We start from the raw sequence: 18,112 nt of genomic DNA, 5'->3' as shown, positions 1-18,112 counted from the left end.
CACAATGCAACCACTAAGCACCATTTTCACCTTCCACAAGTTATGAAGCCACCACCCCATCCTGTTCTTCAGACCCTTTCATGCCCCTGTTTTCACCTTCAGCCCCATGCCCATTCCCCCTACTCATTTTTTTCAAGCCCCCTTTGTACCCTCTTTCTCACATTTTTCCTCCACACTCCTTTTTTCAAGTCCTTACAGAGATCACCCCATTTTTTTGTCTTCTCCCTCATATTGTGCTGCCCCCCGTGTGTGTGCGTGCACACACATAACACAATCACTTTCACCCTCTTCTATTTCTTCCTTCCTCCTTTCTTAACTGCCCCTGGCACCCCCATTTCCATACTTCTTCCTGTTCCCTTCTGTGCAGCCTCCTTCATGCATGCACACAATACTGGCATATGTCACTGTATCCTTAAGATTAATAGAATATTAGCTTGTTCATTTAGAGAAGGTTAAGTGCAGCTGATGTTGGCATTCATCTGTCTTGAGGGACAATGGAGTGCACTTCCAGGGGTGAAGTCAAACTGCTTTCAGGGGTGAAGTCAAACAGCGTCTTTTGTAGCTGCGGAGACCAGTAACTTGCGGAGACCAGAGCCAGTGTGGTGTAGTGGTTAAGAGCGGTGGACTCGCAATCTGGGGAACCGGGTTCGCGTCTCCGCTCCGCCACCTGCAGCTGCTGGGTGACCTTGGGCCAGTCACACTTCTCTGAAGTCTCTCAGCCCCACTCACCTCACAGAGTGTTTGTTGTGGGGGAGGAAGGGAAAAGGAGATTGTTAGCCGCTTTGAGACTCCTTAAAGGGAGTGAAAGGCGGGATATCAAATCCAAACTCTTCTTCTTCCTCTTCTTCTTGTAACTGCTTGCTCCCACATTGTTTTTGGTGTGTTAGCAGCACCAAAGTGACCTCTTTGGGGCACAAGCTATATCTTCTAAATTACTTCATTGAATCTGGAACTTCATGTATGAAGACAACACATGATACCAGGAGTGAAAAATGTGTGGGAAGGTACTATGGAATATTTGGGTGGATGGGTATATCCTCACAGCTCCTTCATTCCCCTCCCATATTCTCAGGGTCTTGCTTTATCCAAACCTCTGCTGCCATTTTAAAACCTGCCTTATCTTTTGCTTCCCCTCCACTATCCTGACTTCATGCAAGTCCAGGATTGGGATGTAACACTCCAAATCCTCCAAAGGGGATGGCACAATGACAGCTTTATATTTTTATGTCTATAGGAAGATTGGTAAATGAACAAACTTGTCCAAATGAATGTATTTCCACCTACTTACTTGCATTTCCAAGTGGTGTACATAAAAACAATCCACAGAAAATGGAACAAACAACAACAATTTTATTATTTATACCCTGCCCATCTGGCTGGGTTTCCCCAGCCACACTGGACGGCTTACAGTAAACCAAATGCTACCTTAAAATGCCTGCTGGAGTGGTTAATTCCCAACAGTGAAGTGTTTTCTGCTGGATGGAGGCAACTTTTATTATTACTGCTTCTGGATTGTTGTCTGGAGAACACAACATGCCCTCAGGTTACACAGAGTGGCTGTCTGTGGTCTACACAAATGATTGAAATCTTTTAATTTGAGAGTTTCTAAATGTTAATACTGCTTTTTATCTTCAGTGCAGTTGTCTTGGGAAAAACTATCAATCAGAACTACAGCCTCTCCTGTTTCAGAGACGCCAACTTTCTTAAAAGAGGGTGCTAGTCAGCAGGATGCATTTGTTTTTGTGCCAGGGTTAGCTTTACAAAGACTAAAATACGTGTGTTTTTTATCTCCTTAATTGCAGTCGTGATGAGGTGAAGACTCAATGGGGAGTGTCTGATTTCATTAAGGCATTTATAAAATTCCATGGCTATGTGTATCTGAGTAAGAACTTGGAGAAATTGAACCCTCTCCGTGAGAAATTAGAGGAGCAGTTCAAGGTTGGTTTCACAAGATGTGCCCTGCTTTTCATGCTGAATCGTAGAACTATACAGTTGGCAGGAACCACGAGGGTCATCAAGCCCAGCCCCCTGCAGTGCAGGAATCTTTTGCCCAATCTTTTGCTTGAACCCACAACCCAGAGCTTAAGAGTCTCATGCTCCACCAACTGAGCTATCCAGCAGTTTGTGTGGGGACTGGTACTTTGTTCCCTTGCTCTGAAGGAACACAGATACTCCTTTTATTTATCGCCCACCCCATGCTTCTTAAAAATCTGGTGAGAATGCATTGATCCATGTTCTTTTGTGACTGAAATAAGATTAATAAGGGCTTGAACCATGAGCCTTGTGGAGTGTCCCACTTATAGACTCTGCCAACAGACATCTATCAGTAGTAAGAAATCATAAGTGAAAGACTAATTCTTTCTTGTATTTTTTTCCTCCCATTGGCTGATTGAACTGAAATTGTACTCCTCCTCCTGATTTTGGGTCTGGCCTACTGGTTCTTTCTTCTTAGCTTTTTATTAGTGTTAAAAGTGCTTAGGGTTCTGTTTTGTTGTGGTAGTGCATGTTGCCTTGAATACAGGTTTCTTGTAGAAAGACTATTATTAAACTTCAATAACAATAATTATAAATATCAAGCACACAAGCCCAAGGAAAAAAATGCTTTTGTATTCAAAATTGAAGTGCATGCAGGAGTACTAGGTCACACATTGAGACTTTGTGCTAAGGTTTATGATGGTTGCCCCTATGCAGCTTGGAAGACGAGTGAAGTACAGATCGAAGAGGATAACAAAATGCCATTTCCACATGTTGAATTCATGGTCTAAGTGCATTAATGCAGCAGCAGTGCTTTGTCCAGGAAAAGCACTGCAATTCTACCGTATCTGCACACAGGAGAACAGTCTGCATAAGTGATAAGTGTGACAATTACAGCAGTGATTATTCCAGCTGGAATTTGAAGTCCTAGCCAGAAAGTGCACCGTGGCAATTAGTCTGGCTTGCTATCTCATTCATGCACCTCTGTTCTCCACACCCCAGGCAAAGCTGTTAAATATGGAGCAAAGAGTTGAGCTAGATGAGCCTGACATTTCCACATGTCCAGACCAGGGACAGAACATCTTTGGCCCTTAGGTGTTGTTGGACTCCTATCAGCCAGCATAGCGAGCAGTCATGAATGATGGGAGTAGTACCTATAGTCCAGGAGTAGCCAATGTGGTCCTGGAGTGGTAAAGGTTCCCTCATCCCTAGTATCATCTGTCAGCAGGAGAAAGTGGATTGCCACTTTCTCCATAAATGTGAAACATCAGAAACTAGCAACATGCCCATTGTTGCAACTGTTAAGGGTGTGAGTGGAAGGGAGATTCATACATTGCAAGGAATTAGGGAGCCAGGGAATAAAATAATTCCCTGCACTGCTCAGATATATATTGCATCCACCTGTGTTGATTCCTGTCTGAAGACCACCTAGAGGTAGGCACCAGGCAGCAGGTTTCGCCCTTTTTGCACAATGCTCCTCCCATAAAAGCATGTGGCAGCCATGCACTTCTGTGAGAAAAAGCAAAGAGGTGCCACAAAAGACACCCTTAGGGCAAGGCTACACCTATAGTCAGTGTCCTTACTCACCAGCAGTCAAGCCTGTTCCTATATGCATTGTCCCATTCTGAGGTGTATGTTCTTCCTTTTTTGTTACAGAGGCTGCTGTTCCAAAAAACCTTTAATTCTCAGCAGTTAGTCCACATTACCGTCATCAACCTGTTTCAGTTGCATCACTTACGAGACTTTAGCAATGAGACTGAGCAGCACAGTTACAGTCAGGATGAACAGCTCTGCTGGACACAGTTGCTGGCTCTATTCAGTAAGTACTAAAGCTGACAGATCTTGGAGCAAAACCTATCCTGTTGTGCTGCAAGGCTGTAACGATGATTGTTACATAGTCAAGTCTGCTGGAAACTAGATATGAGATTAGTTAGTTCACTTGTTGACTACTAGTCAATTTCTTTTGAGCCACACGAGGAGGAGGAGGAGATGCTGCGCTTGCAAGATAACTGTCCAGCCAGGTGATTCAAATAGTTATTGTTTTATGGGACAGGATGGGAAATAGAAAATTAGAAGCATCCTGTTGCACCTAGTGATGTTAACTATTTCTGAGCTGCTTCTGTGGTGGCTGGAATAGCATCAACAACTCTTAATACCTCCCCCACCTCCTTAGCCTGTTAGGAAGAGAAGTACAGTGGTACCCCGCAAGACGAATGCCTCGCAAGACGGAAAACCCGCAAGACGAAAGGGTTTTCTGTTTTGGAGGCGCTTCGCAAGACGAATTTCCCTATGGGCTTGCTTCGCAAGACGAAAGCCCATAGGGAAATCTCCGGGGACCTGTTTTAAATTGCTGGCGGTCGGGAGCAAAGACTTTCGCCCACAGCCGGCCTTCAGAAGAGGTCCTGGACTTCCCGAGACTTCTCCGCTGCCCCGGGCGATCTTAAAATGCTGGCGGGCGGGAGCGAAGCGTTCGCTGCCGACCCCCAGCATTTTAAAATCTCCCCGGGACAGCAGAGAAGTCTCCGCTGCCCTGGGCGATCTTAAAATGCTGGCGGGCGGGAGCGAAGCGTTCGCTGCAGACCCCCAGCATTTTAAAATCTCCCCGGGACAGCGGAGGCTTCGCTCCCGCCCGCCAGCATTTTAAAATCGCCCCGGGACAGCAGGGGCTTTTAAAATGCTGGCGGGCGGCAGCAAAGCCCTCCTGTCCCCGGAGCTTGCGGGGCGGGAGGTGGGGAGAAGGGCTTTTCTTCCCACCGCCAGCCTTCAGAACAGCCTTCTGAAGGCTGGCAGTGGGAAGAAAAGCCCTTGTCCCCCCCCCCCCCAGCCTTCAGAAGAGGTCGGGGGACAGACTGTCCCCGGACCTGGTCTGAAGGCGGTTTCCCTAGGAACGCATTAATTGATTTTCAATGCATTCCTATGGGAAACCGTGCTTCGCAAGACAAAAAACTCGCAAGAAGAAAAAACTTGCGGAACAAATTAATTTCGTCTTGCGAGGCACCACTGTAGGGTGATCACACAACCTGAAGTCTGCCCATCCCTGCCCTAGCTTAGTGGGGATCCTGAATGCAACAGTATCGGAACACCCATCAGCTGTCCATAGCTCTCTTACTATCAGAGAACGCTTTAAATGTATTCATGTCCAAATCAATGTGTTATAGTCTGTTTACCCATGAAATCAGCTTGTAGACTCAAGTTCTTCCCAGTTGCCACATATACTGGGTTGCACACGTATAACTCTACGACACAGCGGCAATAGCTGCTGTCCAGCTTTTGATAAATTAAAGTTTGGTTTGTAACATTATTATTATTAGTTATTTGTACAGTGGTACCTCGGGTTACATACGCTTCAGGTTACAGACGCTTCAGGTTACAGACTCCGCTAACCCAGAAATAGTACCTCGGGTTAAGAACTTTGCTTCAGGATGAGAACAGAAATCGTGCTCCGGCGGCGTGGCAGCAGCAGGAGGCCCCATTAGCTAAGGTGGTGCTTCAGGTTAAGAACAGTTTTAGGTTAAGAACGGACCTGCGGAACGAATTAAGTACTTAACCCGAGGTACCACTGTATACCGTACTTCATCTGTAAATCTCAGGGCGGTTCACAGGATACAAATATAAGATACAAGATAAAAACAAAAAATACATAATAAAAACAAGAACAAAAAACAAACCAATAACCCCTCCCCCTTTAACCTGTATGGTGTACTTGGTAAAAAGTAAATTGAAACCACATTGTACAGTGGTACCTCGGGTTAAGAACTTAATTCGTTCCGGAGGTCCGTTCTTAACCTGAAACTGTTCTTAACCTGAGGTACCACTTTAGCTAATCGGGCCTCCCGCTGCCACCGCACGATTTCTGTTCTTATCCTGAAGCAAAGTTCTTACCCCAAGGTACTATTTCTGGGTTAGTGGAGTCTGTAACCTGAAGCGTCTGTAACCCGAGGTACCACTGTATAGTATTAACTAGTGATTGAAAGGACTGTAACCCACTAAATGCTATATGTCTGAAACATTTCTGCAGTCATCTTTGCCTTCTGTTGATGAGGACCTAATTTTTTGCTATCTACTGCCTGCATATTGTCTTTTTAAAGTGTTTTTCACAGGGAAACCTAATCCAACTCTGCCCCTTGAGAACTGGGGGTGGATAAAGTAGCAAAGCATACCCAAATGTATAATTCTTGCTGATCATCATGAGAGCATATATCTTTTCTTCCAGTGTCTTTTCTTGGAATCCTGTGCAAGTGTCCTCTCCAGAATGATTACCAGGAAGAGTCTTGGGGTTCCTATCCCCTTCCTGCACTTAAAGTCTCAATGGACTGGCTGAAACTTAGACCCAGCGTATTTCAGGAAGCTGTAGTTGATGAAAGACAATAGTGAGTCTTGTGTTTTCATGGGTGTTTCCCCCCCTATTTGTCATTTGGATGAAATGGTGTACCAATGAAGAATTTGTGAAAGAAGTTGGACATTTGAATAGGTGCTAGTATAGCAAACTGACATGAGTTTTGAACTGGAAGTCCCTGGTACAAATCTTGTCTCTGCTGTGAACATTCTCCAGTGGTCCTAGGCAAGCCACCACATTTTACTTGCAACCCTGTACCTGCAATATCTGCAAAACATTTCAGGGTGGTGGTAAGGATTACTGAGCCAATGAATACACAGGTTTATAGTAGAAACTTATTTCCTTTGTAGGGACGCGGGTGGTGCTGTGAGTTAAACCACAGAGCCTAGGACTTGCCGATCAGAAGGTTGGCGGTTCGAATACCCACAACAGGGTGAGCTCCTGTTGTTCAATCCCTGCTCCTGCCAACCTAGCAGTGCAAAAGCATGTCAAAGTGCAAGTAGATAAATAGGTACCGCTCTGGCGGGAAGGTAAACGGCGCTGCTCTGCTTCGCCAGAAGCAGCTTAGTCATGCTGGCCACATGACCCGGAAGCTGTACACTGGCTCTCTCGGCCAATAAAGCGAGATGAGCACTGCAACCCCAGAGTCGGTCACAACTGGACCTAATGGTGAGGGGTCCCTTTACTTCCTTACTTCCTCTGTAACTGCTTCCGAGTGCTAACTGGGCCTATAACAGAAGTTGTCAGTAAGGGTGGGGATCACTGCAACCTTCAGTTCTGTGTAAGCTAACTGCTCCCTGAATCTTACCTGCTTTTCAGAAGCATCCCGACCCATGGTCTCCAGCGTCATATCCATTTGCTAGCAATGTGTTTTGGACCCAGCAGCACAGATAAATTTATCCTGTTCCAGTCAGTTCCAGAAGCAGGATACATTCTTCCACTTGCTTCCAAGGTTCTTCAATACTCACTGTTTTTCTATACCTCTCTCCTAAAATATGTTATTTATTCTAGGCAGCCACTACAGTGATTACTTGCCTGAGTGATACTGTGAGTTTGACCTAGGCTGGGATAGTAGTTTTCTAAAGTGTTTTCCTGAGTCAGAATTTCCAGCCATCAATGTGGCACTTGTTCTCCCTGGATGGAGATGGTGGCTATCATATGTGTGCAGTAGTAGTTGTTTGACTTTAATAATAATAATAATAATAATAATAATAATAATAATAATAATAATAATAATAATAATTTATTTATACCCCGCCCTCCCCAGCCAAGGCCGGGCTCAGAGTGGCTTACAAGCAATAATAAAAACAAGATGAATGATTACAACTTAAAAACAAAAATAAAATACAACATTAAAATAATGGAACATTAAAATATTAAAATGTAGCCTCATCACAGGAGGAGAAGGAAAAGAAAAAAGAAAGAGAGGGAGGGAGGGAATCAAATTGGCTCCAAGCCAAAGGCCAGGCAGAACAACTCTTGTCTTACACGCCCTGCGGAAAGAAATCAGATCCTGCAGGGCCCTAGTCTCATGAGGCAGAGCGTTCCACCAGGCCGGAGCCAGAGTTGAAAAGGCCCTGGCTCTGGTTGAAGCCAATCTAACTTCCTTAGGGCCCAGGACCACTAGGGTGTTGTTATTTATGGACCTTGAGGCTCTCCGCGGGGCATACGAGGAGAGGCGGTCCCGTAGGTACGAGGGTCCGAGGCTGCGCAGGGCTTTAAAGGTCAAAAACAGCACCTTAAATCTGACCCTGTACTCCACCGGGAGCCAGTGCAGTTTGAAAAGCACTGGGTGAATATGCTCCCATGGTAGAGACCCCGTGAGGAGCCTCGCTGCAGCATTCTGCACCCGCTGGAGTTTCTGGGACAGCTTCAAGGGCAGCCCCGCATAGAGCGAATTACAGTAGTCAAGCCTGGAGATGACCGTCGCATGGATCACTGTGGCCAGGTTGTTCCATGATGGCATTCTGTTTGGTTTAAATAGTGTTTCCCAGCAATCTCCCATCCTGGCGCTAAGCAGACCTGCTTAACTTCAACAGGTTGGGACATTGTTATGCCTTCATTTTAAATGTTTACGACTTATTCTCATGACAAGTATGTAGAGCCTACATCACGTTTGACCTACCCAGAGTGTGTGTTTGTTTGGTTTCCACACCTGTGTTGAATATTTTCACATTAAATGTAACCTTGGGCTGAGGCCTATTCACATAAGGTCCAGTATTCTTAGGCTTAAAGCATGCAGTTGTTAGGATGTTGTTGGCATCTGTCTGTCTCGAGAGAGAGAATGGAGTGTGCCTCTGGGGGTGTGTCAAACTGCTGTGTTTACAGCACTGAAGAGACCTCCCCAGGGAGCAAGCCTGACTCGTGTGTATGGCGGTCCTGGGCTGCCCAGACAACAAGATCCCCCTCTCAGCCTCACAAGAAACGGAAACATCCAGCTGTCTTAGGGACTCCACTCTGGATAGCCTGAAGATACCTCACAAGGCAGGACAGTTTTAGGATCAGTGTGTTCCATCTCCTAGAGGGGCTACATTCCCAGGTTGATGAGCCCCAACTGCCCCTTGTTAGGGTCCATAAATATGGAAAACAACTGCCCTTGTACGTAGCTCCAATGGCAATGTTATACGCTTACCTGTGAGTGCATGCCCAATAATTAAGGTGGGCAGTTGTGGTGCTTCCCCACTGTAATCGACTCTAAATATCTAGAGGCTCATGCACAGCGCCTTGTGCCAGTGTGGGAGACTTCCTGTACTTGATATATGTGCTAGAGTAATCCTCCCCTGGTCCAGAAGTTGTTGGCAATTCTTTTGTAGTCTTTTTGAGGATATTCTGGCTGGCTGTACTCATTCAAGGAGATGCTTATTAAATAGATACAGCTGGGGGCGGGGGGGCGGGGCAGGAATTTGCTAAAGACTGGGTGATAGCACCTTAATCAACACTGCTTATTCCACTATGTGGTTCTGAAACCTGGCCTGAAGAGCATGCATCACTGTAGGTGACATCTTGTGGTGCACCACACTTTACGTTCTATATAAAGCACAAATTGCATACTTTGTTTACACTCTGGATGTTTCCTAATAAGCTGGCTTCCTCAATTACAGCAATTACGTTTGATTTGTTTTACTCTGAGTGTGTGTGTTTCAGCACTGGTGATAGTACTTAATATGTACAGATGGAAGTTTAAAGGGAAACTTTGATGGCTAGATTATAATGTGTTGCAGAAGTGTATGTAGCCTTACTCAGTAGGGGAAGTTCACCATGACTCTTGAAGGTTGTGAGAAAAGCAGGTAAAGTAGATACAAAAGTATAAAGGGAGAGGATAGAAAATAAAACCAGGGTTTCTGCTCCTGGTTGCAAGCTCATTGTCATGCTACGTCTGCTTCAGAAGTGTTAGTGGAAGCTGTGGTGCTCGTCTCTCCAGTGCTTCCCAAGACTATCCATGCTAATGCTAACAGCTGAACCTGCAGTTACTCCTAAAGTAACCCTCCCCTCCCCCCTTTTTTGTAAATGTGCATAATTTTGAATCATCTAGCCTGCCATATTGCAAAATTTAGCATAGAATTGGATTTGTGCAGAAACATAATCCTGAAGCTGTAGCATTTTAGACTGTATGATGGGGAGATGACAGGCATGGCCCTTGCTTTCCACAGTCTGACTGGCTGTTAATGATCATTTAAACACTAAAGGTAAAGGGACCCCTGACCATTAGGTCCAGTTGTAACCCACTCTGGGGTTGCGGCACTCATCTTGCTTTATTGGCCGAGGGTCATGTGGCCAGCATGACTAAGCCGCTTCTGGCGAACCAGAGCAGCGCATGGAAACGCCGTTTACCTTCCCACCCGGAGTGGTACCTATTTATCTACTTGCACTTTGACGTGCTTTTGAACTGCTAGGTTGGCAGGAGCAGGGACCGAGCAACGGGAGCTCACCCCATCGCGGGGATTTGAACTGCTGACCTTCTGATTGGCAAGTCCTAGGCTCTGTGGTTTGACCCACAGTGCCACCCGCGTCCCATTTAAACACTACTTACAGGCAATTTCTGACAAACTTTTGATTATTTTCTTTTCAAGTGTCCTCTGCACTGTTGTAGAATTTCAGTCCTTCTCTGGAGGATATTTGGTGAAATGGCCTCCCCAGTTTTGCCATGTGCAGAATTTGGATGCCACTGTGCATCCAGTTGTAATATTTTAATGTCATTGAAGGAAGCAATGGGATTGGCGCCTCCTCCTTCCAGCCCTCTGCTCCTAGCCCATCGCTTCCTTCATCCACCAGTACAAACAGTAGAGTTTCATACATTAATTAACCTGAAATCTCTGAGTTTTCTGAGAACAACTGTTTTAGAATTTCCCATGTGTGCACACAAGTATCGGATGCCCTGCCCCACTGCCTTTTCCACTAGTGCCCACATACAGTGTGGAGAGTTCTGGAAGGCCTTATCATTCAGCTTCACTCTTCATCCTGCTCTGAGGGTGCAGTATGCTTTGTAAACATGAGGTTTGGGAAATGCTTTGCAAGGTTAAAGATAAAATAATAAGATTAAAAGATACAACCACAAACTTAGCCATTCCAAATCAGCATTATAAAGCAATGACCCAGCTAAAACAATCAAGAATTTTAAAAGCTTGATGTCAAAATGCCATCAACATAGGTGCCAGGGCTACATAGTTAAAATATTTAGGTGTATACCTTAAAATGTAGAATGTGAATGCAGTGCATGTTTGTAGATACATGCATCATACAGTTGTCGGGGAGCAATGGCAAGCAGAGGTATGTGTCTGCATAATTTGTGACATGACTAACTATGCATTACCAGTCATAATCTTATATGAAACAAGAACAAACTCAATTGGTTTGATGCTGTCCACATCTTGCTTCCAACAGGATCTTCATTAAACCTGGCTTTTGAAACAGCTTTCAGTACTTTTTGACTGTGTAACTTGCAAGTAAACAAAGCTATAAACCTTCCAAAGTCAAATTGATATTCTGCAAAAGAGAGTTGCAAAGCCTTCCCATTACAAGATGCTACATTATGTACAGTCATGAGGTCTGGCAGCAATTACATTTCATTCAGCCCTGTAAAACAGAATTCTTCCACTTGACGCCTGCATGTAACAATCTTTGGTTGTTTTTGTTCAAGGGTTCCATGTGGTTGCCAGTGTTTGGGCATTCTATAAAATTCTACTAGTGTGTTAATGTTTAGGGCAAATAGTGAGCTGGCACAATCTAGAAAAGGAAATTTGCAAAGGCTGTTCTTAGTAAGAGGAGATGTAATATGTAACAACAAGGGCACTGTGGGTATTGCAGATAAAATATGGATTTGGAGAAGACCTGATAGACCGGATGTGGAGGTAGCAGAGGCTGTTCAGGCACAGAGGGAAGTGTATCAAAGGAAGGAGTGGGAGAGCTGTGAAAGCAACCATTGGCAAATTTAAAATTGCTCTTCTTGCCTTGCAGTATTTGGCCTTGGCTGATTTCCCTGCTAAATAGTTTTCAGCCTCACGAGGAAGACCTCTCCTGCCCTAATGGTAAGGTATTCAGGTTTAAATTACTGTGTTGGTAAATAAGACCAAGAACAGTCTCCCTAGGGAGGCTGTGAACCCCCTTTCCTTGGAGGTTTTTAAGCAGAGCTTGGATGGCCATCTGTCATGGAGCTGTAGCTGGGATTCCTACATTGCAGGGGCTGGAAATAGATGATCCTTGAGGCACTTTCCAACTCTACAATTATTTGATTCTGTCTTATTTGTCCATAGCCTGATGATAGCAGCCTGCTTAGACAACTGTGGTTGATCAGTGTGCAAATAATTGAAATAAATGTTGAAATAAATTATCAGTTTGTGGTAATGCAGAGGTAGGTTTATTCACTGGTAGCACTGGTGCTGTAGAATCTGTATTGACATTCTACAGTCTTTTGAAGATGCCCCTGATTACACAGGCAATTTTCTTTTTAAAAAAATAATAATTGATTAGAGTAAAAACAGCACCTTAGGTAGTACGTTCATTTTAATGGTTGAGATTCTGCCCAAGAGTGAAAGCTTCATCCAACCCCAAATCTCCATTTCTTTCTTGATCTCTTTCCATAGTTTAATATAATTATCTTGAAATAAATCGAGATACCTCACTCTCAGCCAAATCCCCATATATTTTACTTTTTAACCTATTTTTAGGCGTATCTTTTCTAGGGTCTTTTTTGACTGCTCATCCATGCTTTTAACCAACATTTTTGTTTTATCTGTATATATTTTTAAACCCATGCAGATTGATCAGTATCGTTTTTGTTTAGTTGTTTAGTCGTGTTCGACTCTTCGTGACCCCATGGACCAGAGCACGCCAGGCACTCTTGTCTTCCACTGCCTCCCTCATGCTGGTAGCTTCGAGAACACTGTCCAACCATCTTGTCCTCTGTCGTCCCCTTCTCCTTGTGCCCTCAATTTTTCCCAACATCAGGGTCTTTTCCAGGGAGTCTTCTCTTCTCATGAGGTGGCCAAAGTCTTGGAGCCTCAGCTTCACGATCTGTCCTTCCAGTGAGCACTTAGGGCTGATTTCCTTAAGAATGGATACGTTTGATCTTCTTGCAGTCCATGGGACTCTCAAGAGTCTCCTCCAGCACCAGAATTCAAAAGCATCAATTCTTCGGCGATCAGCCTTCTTTATGGTCCAGCTCTCACTTCCCTACATCACTACTCAGAAAACCATAGCTTTAACTATACAGACCTTTGTCAGCAAGCAGATGTCTCTGCTTTTTAAGATGCTGTCTAGATTTGTCATCGCTTTTCTCCCCAAGGAGCAGGTGTCTCTTAATTTTGTGACTGCTGTCACCATCTGCAGTAATCTTGGAGCCCAGGAAAGTAAAATCTCTCACTGCCTCCATTTCTTCCCCTTCTATTTGCCAGGAGGTGATGGGCCCAGTGGCCACGACCTTCGTTTTTTGATGTTGAGCTTCAGACCATATTTTGCGCTCTCTTTCACCCTCATTAATAGGTTCTTTAATTCCTCCTCAGTTTCTGCTATCAAAGTTGTGTCATCTGCATATCAGAGGTTGTTGATATTTCTGTTGGGATACTGCCGGGGAGATGGGGGCATCAGGCAGCCCCCAGCTGGCTCCAGCCCTGGCTAGCAGCCGGGCGATCTCCAGTACAGCATCAATCAGTGACACGAACCTCAGATAGGTTTAGAGACTCGGCATGCTCTTATTAGCAGGGTGAATAAATCTTCTCACAGTGGAAGAGGCAGACAAAGTCATGTGTAAGCATTATTTACAAGCGTTTATTCAGCATAGTTCAGGAACAAAGGAAAAACATAAGAATCACAAAACAGAGAAACCAGTAGGAGAACACTTCAATCTCCCAGGACATTCTATACAAGATCTCAAAGTAGCTGTTTTACTACAAAGGAATTTCAGAAATAGACTGGAAAGAGAAGCTGCTGAATTGCAACTCATTACCAAACTTAAAACCATGGAGAGACCTGGTCTGAACAAAGACATTGGATTCTTATCTCATTATACATGACTAAGCCATTTTTCACCTTCTCACCCCTTGCCTTTTCCTGTAAGACCTATTGCAGTCGTTAAGAGTCGTCAACAGGCTCATCTCAGCTATCTGCCAATCTCCCATTCCCACCACCTTCTGAGTAACACCCCTCCCCACCTTCTCACTATATAGAAGGATCTGGCAACTTCTGTTTCAGTGTATCTGAAGAAGTGTGCATGCACACGAAAGCTCATGCCAAGAACTAACTTAGTTGGTCTTTAAGGTGCTACTGGAAGGAATTTTTTTATTTTGACTATGGCAGACCAACACGGCTACCTATCTGTAAAAGGAAAAACATGTCTGCTTACCTTCGTGTCCAAGCGTAACATCAGCAACACAAAAGCAATATACAAATGGAAGTTCCCAGCAAGCCTGTGCTGGAAGTAAACAGGCATGTGACACACAACAGTCATGCCTGTTCCCTTTTAAGGTAGAACGGAACTATATCCTAACAGTTTCGTCTGGCAATATTAATTCCGGCTTGGGATTCATCCAATCCAGTCTTTCGCATGATGAATTCTGCATAAAAGTTAAATAAGCAGGGAGACAATATACAGCCTTGTCGTACTCCTTTCCCAATTTTGAACCAATCAGTTGTTCCATATCCAGTTCTAACTGTAGCTTCTTGTCCCACATAGAGATTTCTCAGGAGACAGATGAGGTGATCAAGCACTCCCATTTCTTTAAGAACTTGCCATAGTTTGCTGTGGTTGACACAGTCAAAGGCTTTTGCATAGTCAATGAAGCAGAAGTAGATGTCTTTCTGGAACTCTCTAGCTTTCTCCATAATCCAGTGCATGTTTGCAATTTGGTCTCTGGTTCCTCTGCCCCTTCGAAATCCAGCTTGCACTTCTGGGAGTTCTCGGTCCACATACTACTTAGGCCTGCCTTGTAGAATTTTAAGCATAACCTTGCTAGCATGTGAAATGAGCTCAACTGTGTGGTAGTTGGAGCATTCTTTGGCACTGCCCTTCTTTGGGATTGGAATGTAGACTGATCTTCTCCAATCCTCTGGCCACTGCTGAGTTTTCCAAACTTGCTGGCATATTGAGTGTAGCACCTTGACAGCATCTTTTAATATTTTAAATAGTTCAGCTGGAATACCATCACTTCCACTGGCCTTGTTATTTGCAGTGCTTTGTAAGGCCCATTTGACTTCACTCTCCAGGATTTCTGGCTCAAGGTCAGCAACCACACTACCTGGGGTGTATGAGACATCCATATCTTTCTGGTATAATTCCTCTGTGTATTCTTGCCACCTCTTCTTGATGTCTTCTGCTTCTGTTAGGTCCTTACCACTTTTGTTCTTTATTATGGTAATCTTTGCACAAAATGTTCCTTTCATATCTCTAATTTTCTTGAACAGATCTCTGGTTTTTCCCATTTTATTGTTTTCCTCTATTTCTTTGCATTGATCAGTATAAATTGCTTTAATTCCTGCTGAGAAATTATTACCTATCTCCATCGTCTCTAACACTTTCATCATAAATGACCAAGAGATATTATCAAAAGCTTTCTCAGCATCCTAGAAAAGTAAAGCTGCTTGTTTTTCATTTTTTACTTCCGGGAACTCAATTAAATTAATTACATTTCTTATGTTGTCTTTCCTTTGTCAACCTGGTAGAAAACCTTCTTGGTCGCTAACTCACTTAAAACTTTTTTCAACCTGTTGGCTAAAATTGCAGCAAATAAACAATTTTCTTGACTTAACTCTCTTACTTGTTGTATTGCTTTAACATTTCTGTTATAGTGTGTATATTAGCAATGTTAACGGCTTTGTGTATCTTTATTTTTATTCTTTTGTAAACTGCTTTTGGAAGCCTACTCCAGCATTAAATAGTATATAAATTAATAACTAATAACCACATTCATCTTATACTAAACTTTAACTGAGGCCAAAATATGAGGGTACAATCCTAGCAAAGTTAAGCATTTTTATATATTCCATTTATCTGAGAATGCATTGTAAAGGGTTGCACTCAGTGTTTCTATGATTCTGTGATTCTCTTCAATAGAAATTCATGAGACTTGAAAGTGCTTGACTTTCACTGTGTTGGATCCTAATTTAATAGGGGGTTACCCCTGGTGAGGAATGCAGTCCTGTATAGTTATTCTTCTTTTTTCTCTGATTGTTCACTAGCCACCCCTCTCCCAGAAGAGTTTGAGCTGCAGGGATTCTTAGCTTTGAGACCCTCTTTCAGGTGAGTCACTGCTGGAGGTTGCAACTTTTTGTTTGTGACGGGTTACATTGATAATCTTGCTGTTTGGAAGCAAATGTGAGAAAAGGAGGAGAATTTAGGCAGTGTGATTCCATTTGTCATAGAAAGATACCTCTCTTCCAGCCCAATAGAGACTTTGGTTTGGCAATGCAGTTCCCACAATCACTTCAATAGCTGCAGATCTCCCCTGCATGAGTGTTTGTGGGGAAGGGGGGCGAGGCTCGGTTAATTTCATTGTACACAGGTTGTACATTGACAATAAAGGCATTATTATCATTAGTCTAGGAGTGTCACTATAATAGCTTGAGATATGCAAGTGTGCATGTAAATCCATGCATGACATCTTTTTATTTTGGAATATATCTTAGGAAAAATTCCAAAATCCAGTCTTGTGTATTTTCATGTTTTGATATTTATTGTTAGCATGGAGAAGACATGGAGGGCAGGAACAAGGATGAGACACTGGAACTTTGATGCGACAAGAGTCTGAAAGTTAACTGAAAAGTGGGGATTAACAATTGGTGGCCTTTGGGGCAAATCTGGCCCTCTCTGTTGCCAGCTCAGACGTTGGGGGCTTTCAGACACTTCTTTGCCCTCAGAGTTTTCTAAGGGCAGGTTAGAAGCAAATATTGGGATCATGCACTCTCCCTTGCTCCTGCCATAATAGGAGGAAGAACCAAGTGAACTTGGGGTGATTTCTATTCTGCAGTGCAGTACCAGGAATAGTCTGTGTTCAAATAAACGCCAGATTTCTCTAGTTAATTGAGGGATAAGAAATACAAGGACCCAAAGTCCACTCCTGATCTGCCCTTGTGTTACCATTGCCCTCTGGGGGATGGTAACATCTGGCCAGGCCTTTATACTGCAATGCTAAGCTTACCCACCTGGAAGTAAACAGATTTAGGAATCGGGTGTAAGGGAACTTACCTTTTTAAGGGAAGTGAATTGTTTTGTTTGTTTCTCTAGCGCCATCTGTATACATGATCCTTTACAAAGGACAGATTTCACAGGCCCCTACTCCAACAGACTTGCAATCTTAAAAGAAGAGACAAGGTTTTATATATATCTGGAGATTTTGCCCTCTGCTGTGAAACATAGAAACATATTGTGTTGATATTTATCTGTGAAACACTGTCACAAACTACCTTTAAATAGCATTCTAACCTTCTCAGGTTGGTATACAGACTGAAAATAAATCTATCAGAAGTCTCATTTAAGCTCCACCAACTTAGTTTGGTCTTGCATACATCTCCTTGTTGCCTGCCTTTCCATTTCAATCCGACTTCTATTCTTTGTTTATGGCAACAACTAGGAACTTGGATTTCTCGAAAGGCCATCAGGGGATTTCAGGAGACAAAGAAGGGCAGCACCGGCAAATACGGCAACAGCGTCTGATCTTCACAGGCAAATGGATTGCTGACAACCAGCCAAGGTATCTGCACAGCTGCTGGCATCACCCATCACTCTTCTGTGCATCATATTCTTCTCTGCTGCTGGTTGTTGCTATTGACATGAGTTGAACATTATTGGAGCTTAAATGAAGATGTGCGGTCTGACACTATTTTTAACACAGTTTAAGGAATGTGTGGCAACATGGTAGTTACCAAAAATGTACATAATTTTAAACACATCAATTTTTAAAGGTGTGGGCAGCTTGCTTGGCACTTAATACAGTGCTGGAAATCTACATTGAATCAGTAGGGCAGAACTTAAGTTATATGTTTTAATTTGAAGTCAGTAATGTAATCTGCATAACTTTCATGCACACAGAAGTGGCAGACTTGGATTAATTTTGCTGAATCAGAGTGTTACTCCATCTAGCTTGGGGTTGATTATTCAGAGAATTGTAGGCTAGGTCCTCTCTGACCTAGGCTAGTTTCATTGTTGACTTTTTGCTATACATTTTAAATGCTTTTTCTCCAAGGTGAAAACTGAAGTTTTGTGCTCTGTATTAAGTTTTTTAAACTTGATTTAACCTCATTCATCTTTTCTCTGTTTTGTGGAGGGTTAGGAAAATTAAGTTTGGGGGTGGGGTGGGAACAGTGACACAGGCT

At 43.5% G+C, this 18,112-nt stretch overlaps 1 protein-coding gene across 2 annotated transcripts in view; it reads left to right on the top strand.

Annotated features, from left to right (window-relative positions):
- The window catches only part of SMG7 (SMG7 nonsense mediated mRNA decay factor), a 66,899-nt gene that overhangs the window by 24,705 nt on the left and 24,082 nt on the right, over positions 1–18,112 (top strand). For both annotated transcript variants that reach the window (XM_082226647.1, XM_082226648.1), the window contains exons 8-13: positions 1,803–1,938; positions 3,631–3,793; positions 6,188–6,344; positions 11,765–11,835; positions 15,980–16,040; positions 17,371–17,490. In XM_082226647.1, the coding sequence (XP_082082773.1) occupies positions 1,803–1,938; positions 3,631–3,793; positions 6,188–6,344; positions 11,765–11,835; positions 15,980–16,040; positions 17,371–17,490 (708 nt within the window). The remainder of the gene's footprint in view (positions 1–1,802; positions 1,939–3,630; positions 3,794–6,187; positions 6,345–11,764; positions 11,836–15,979; positions 16,041–17,370; positions 17,491–18,112) is intronic.

Source organism: Podarcis vaucheri (genome assembly GCF_965113315.1).
Source record: "Podarcis vaucheri genome assembly, chromosome: 6".
Classification (NCBI taxonomy): domain Eukaryota; kingdom Metazoa; phylum Chordata; class Lepidosauria; order Squamata; family Lacertidae; genus Podarcis; species Podarcis vaucheri.
The sequence above is the reverse complement of the archived record's forward strand: the minus strand, read 5'-3'. Positions and strand labels throughout refer to the sequence as shown.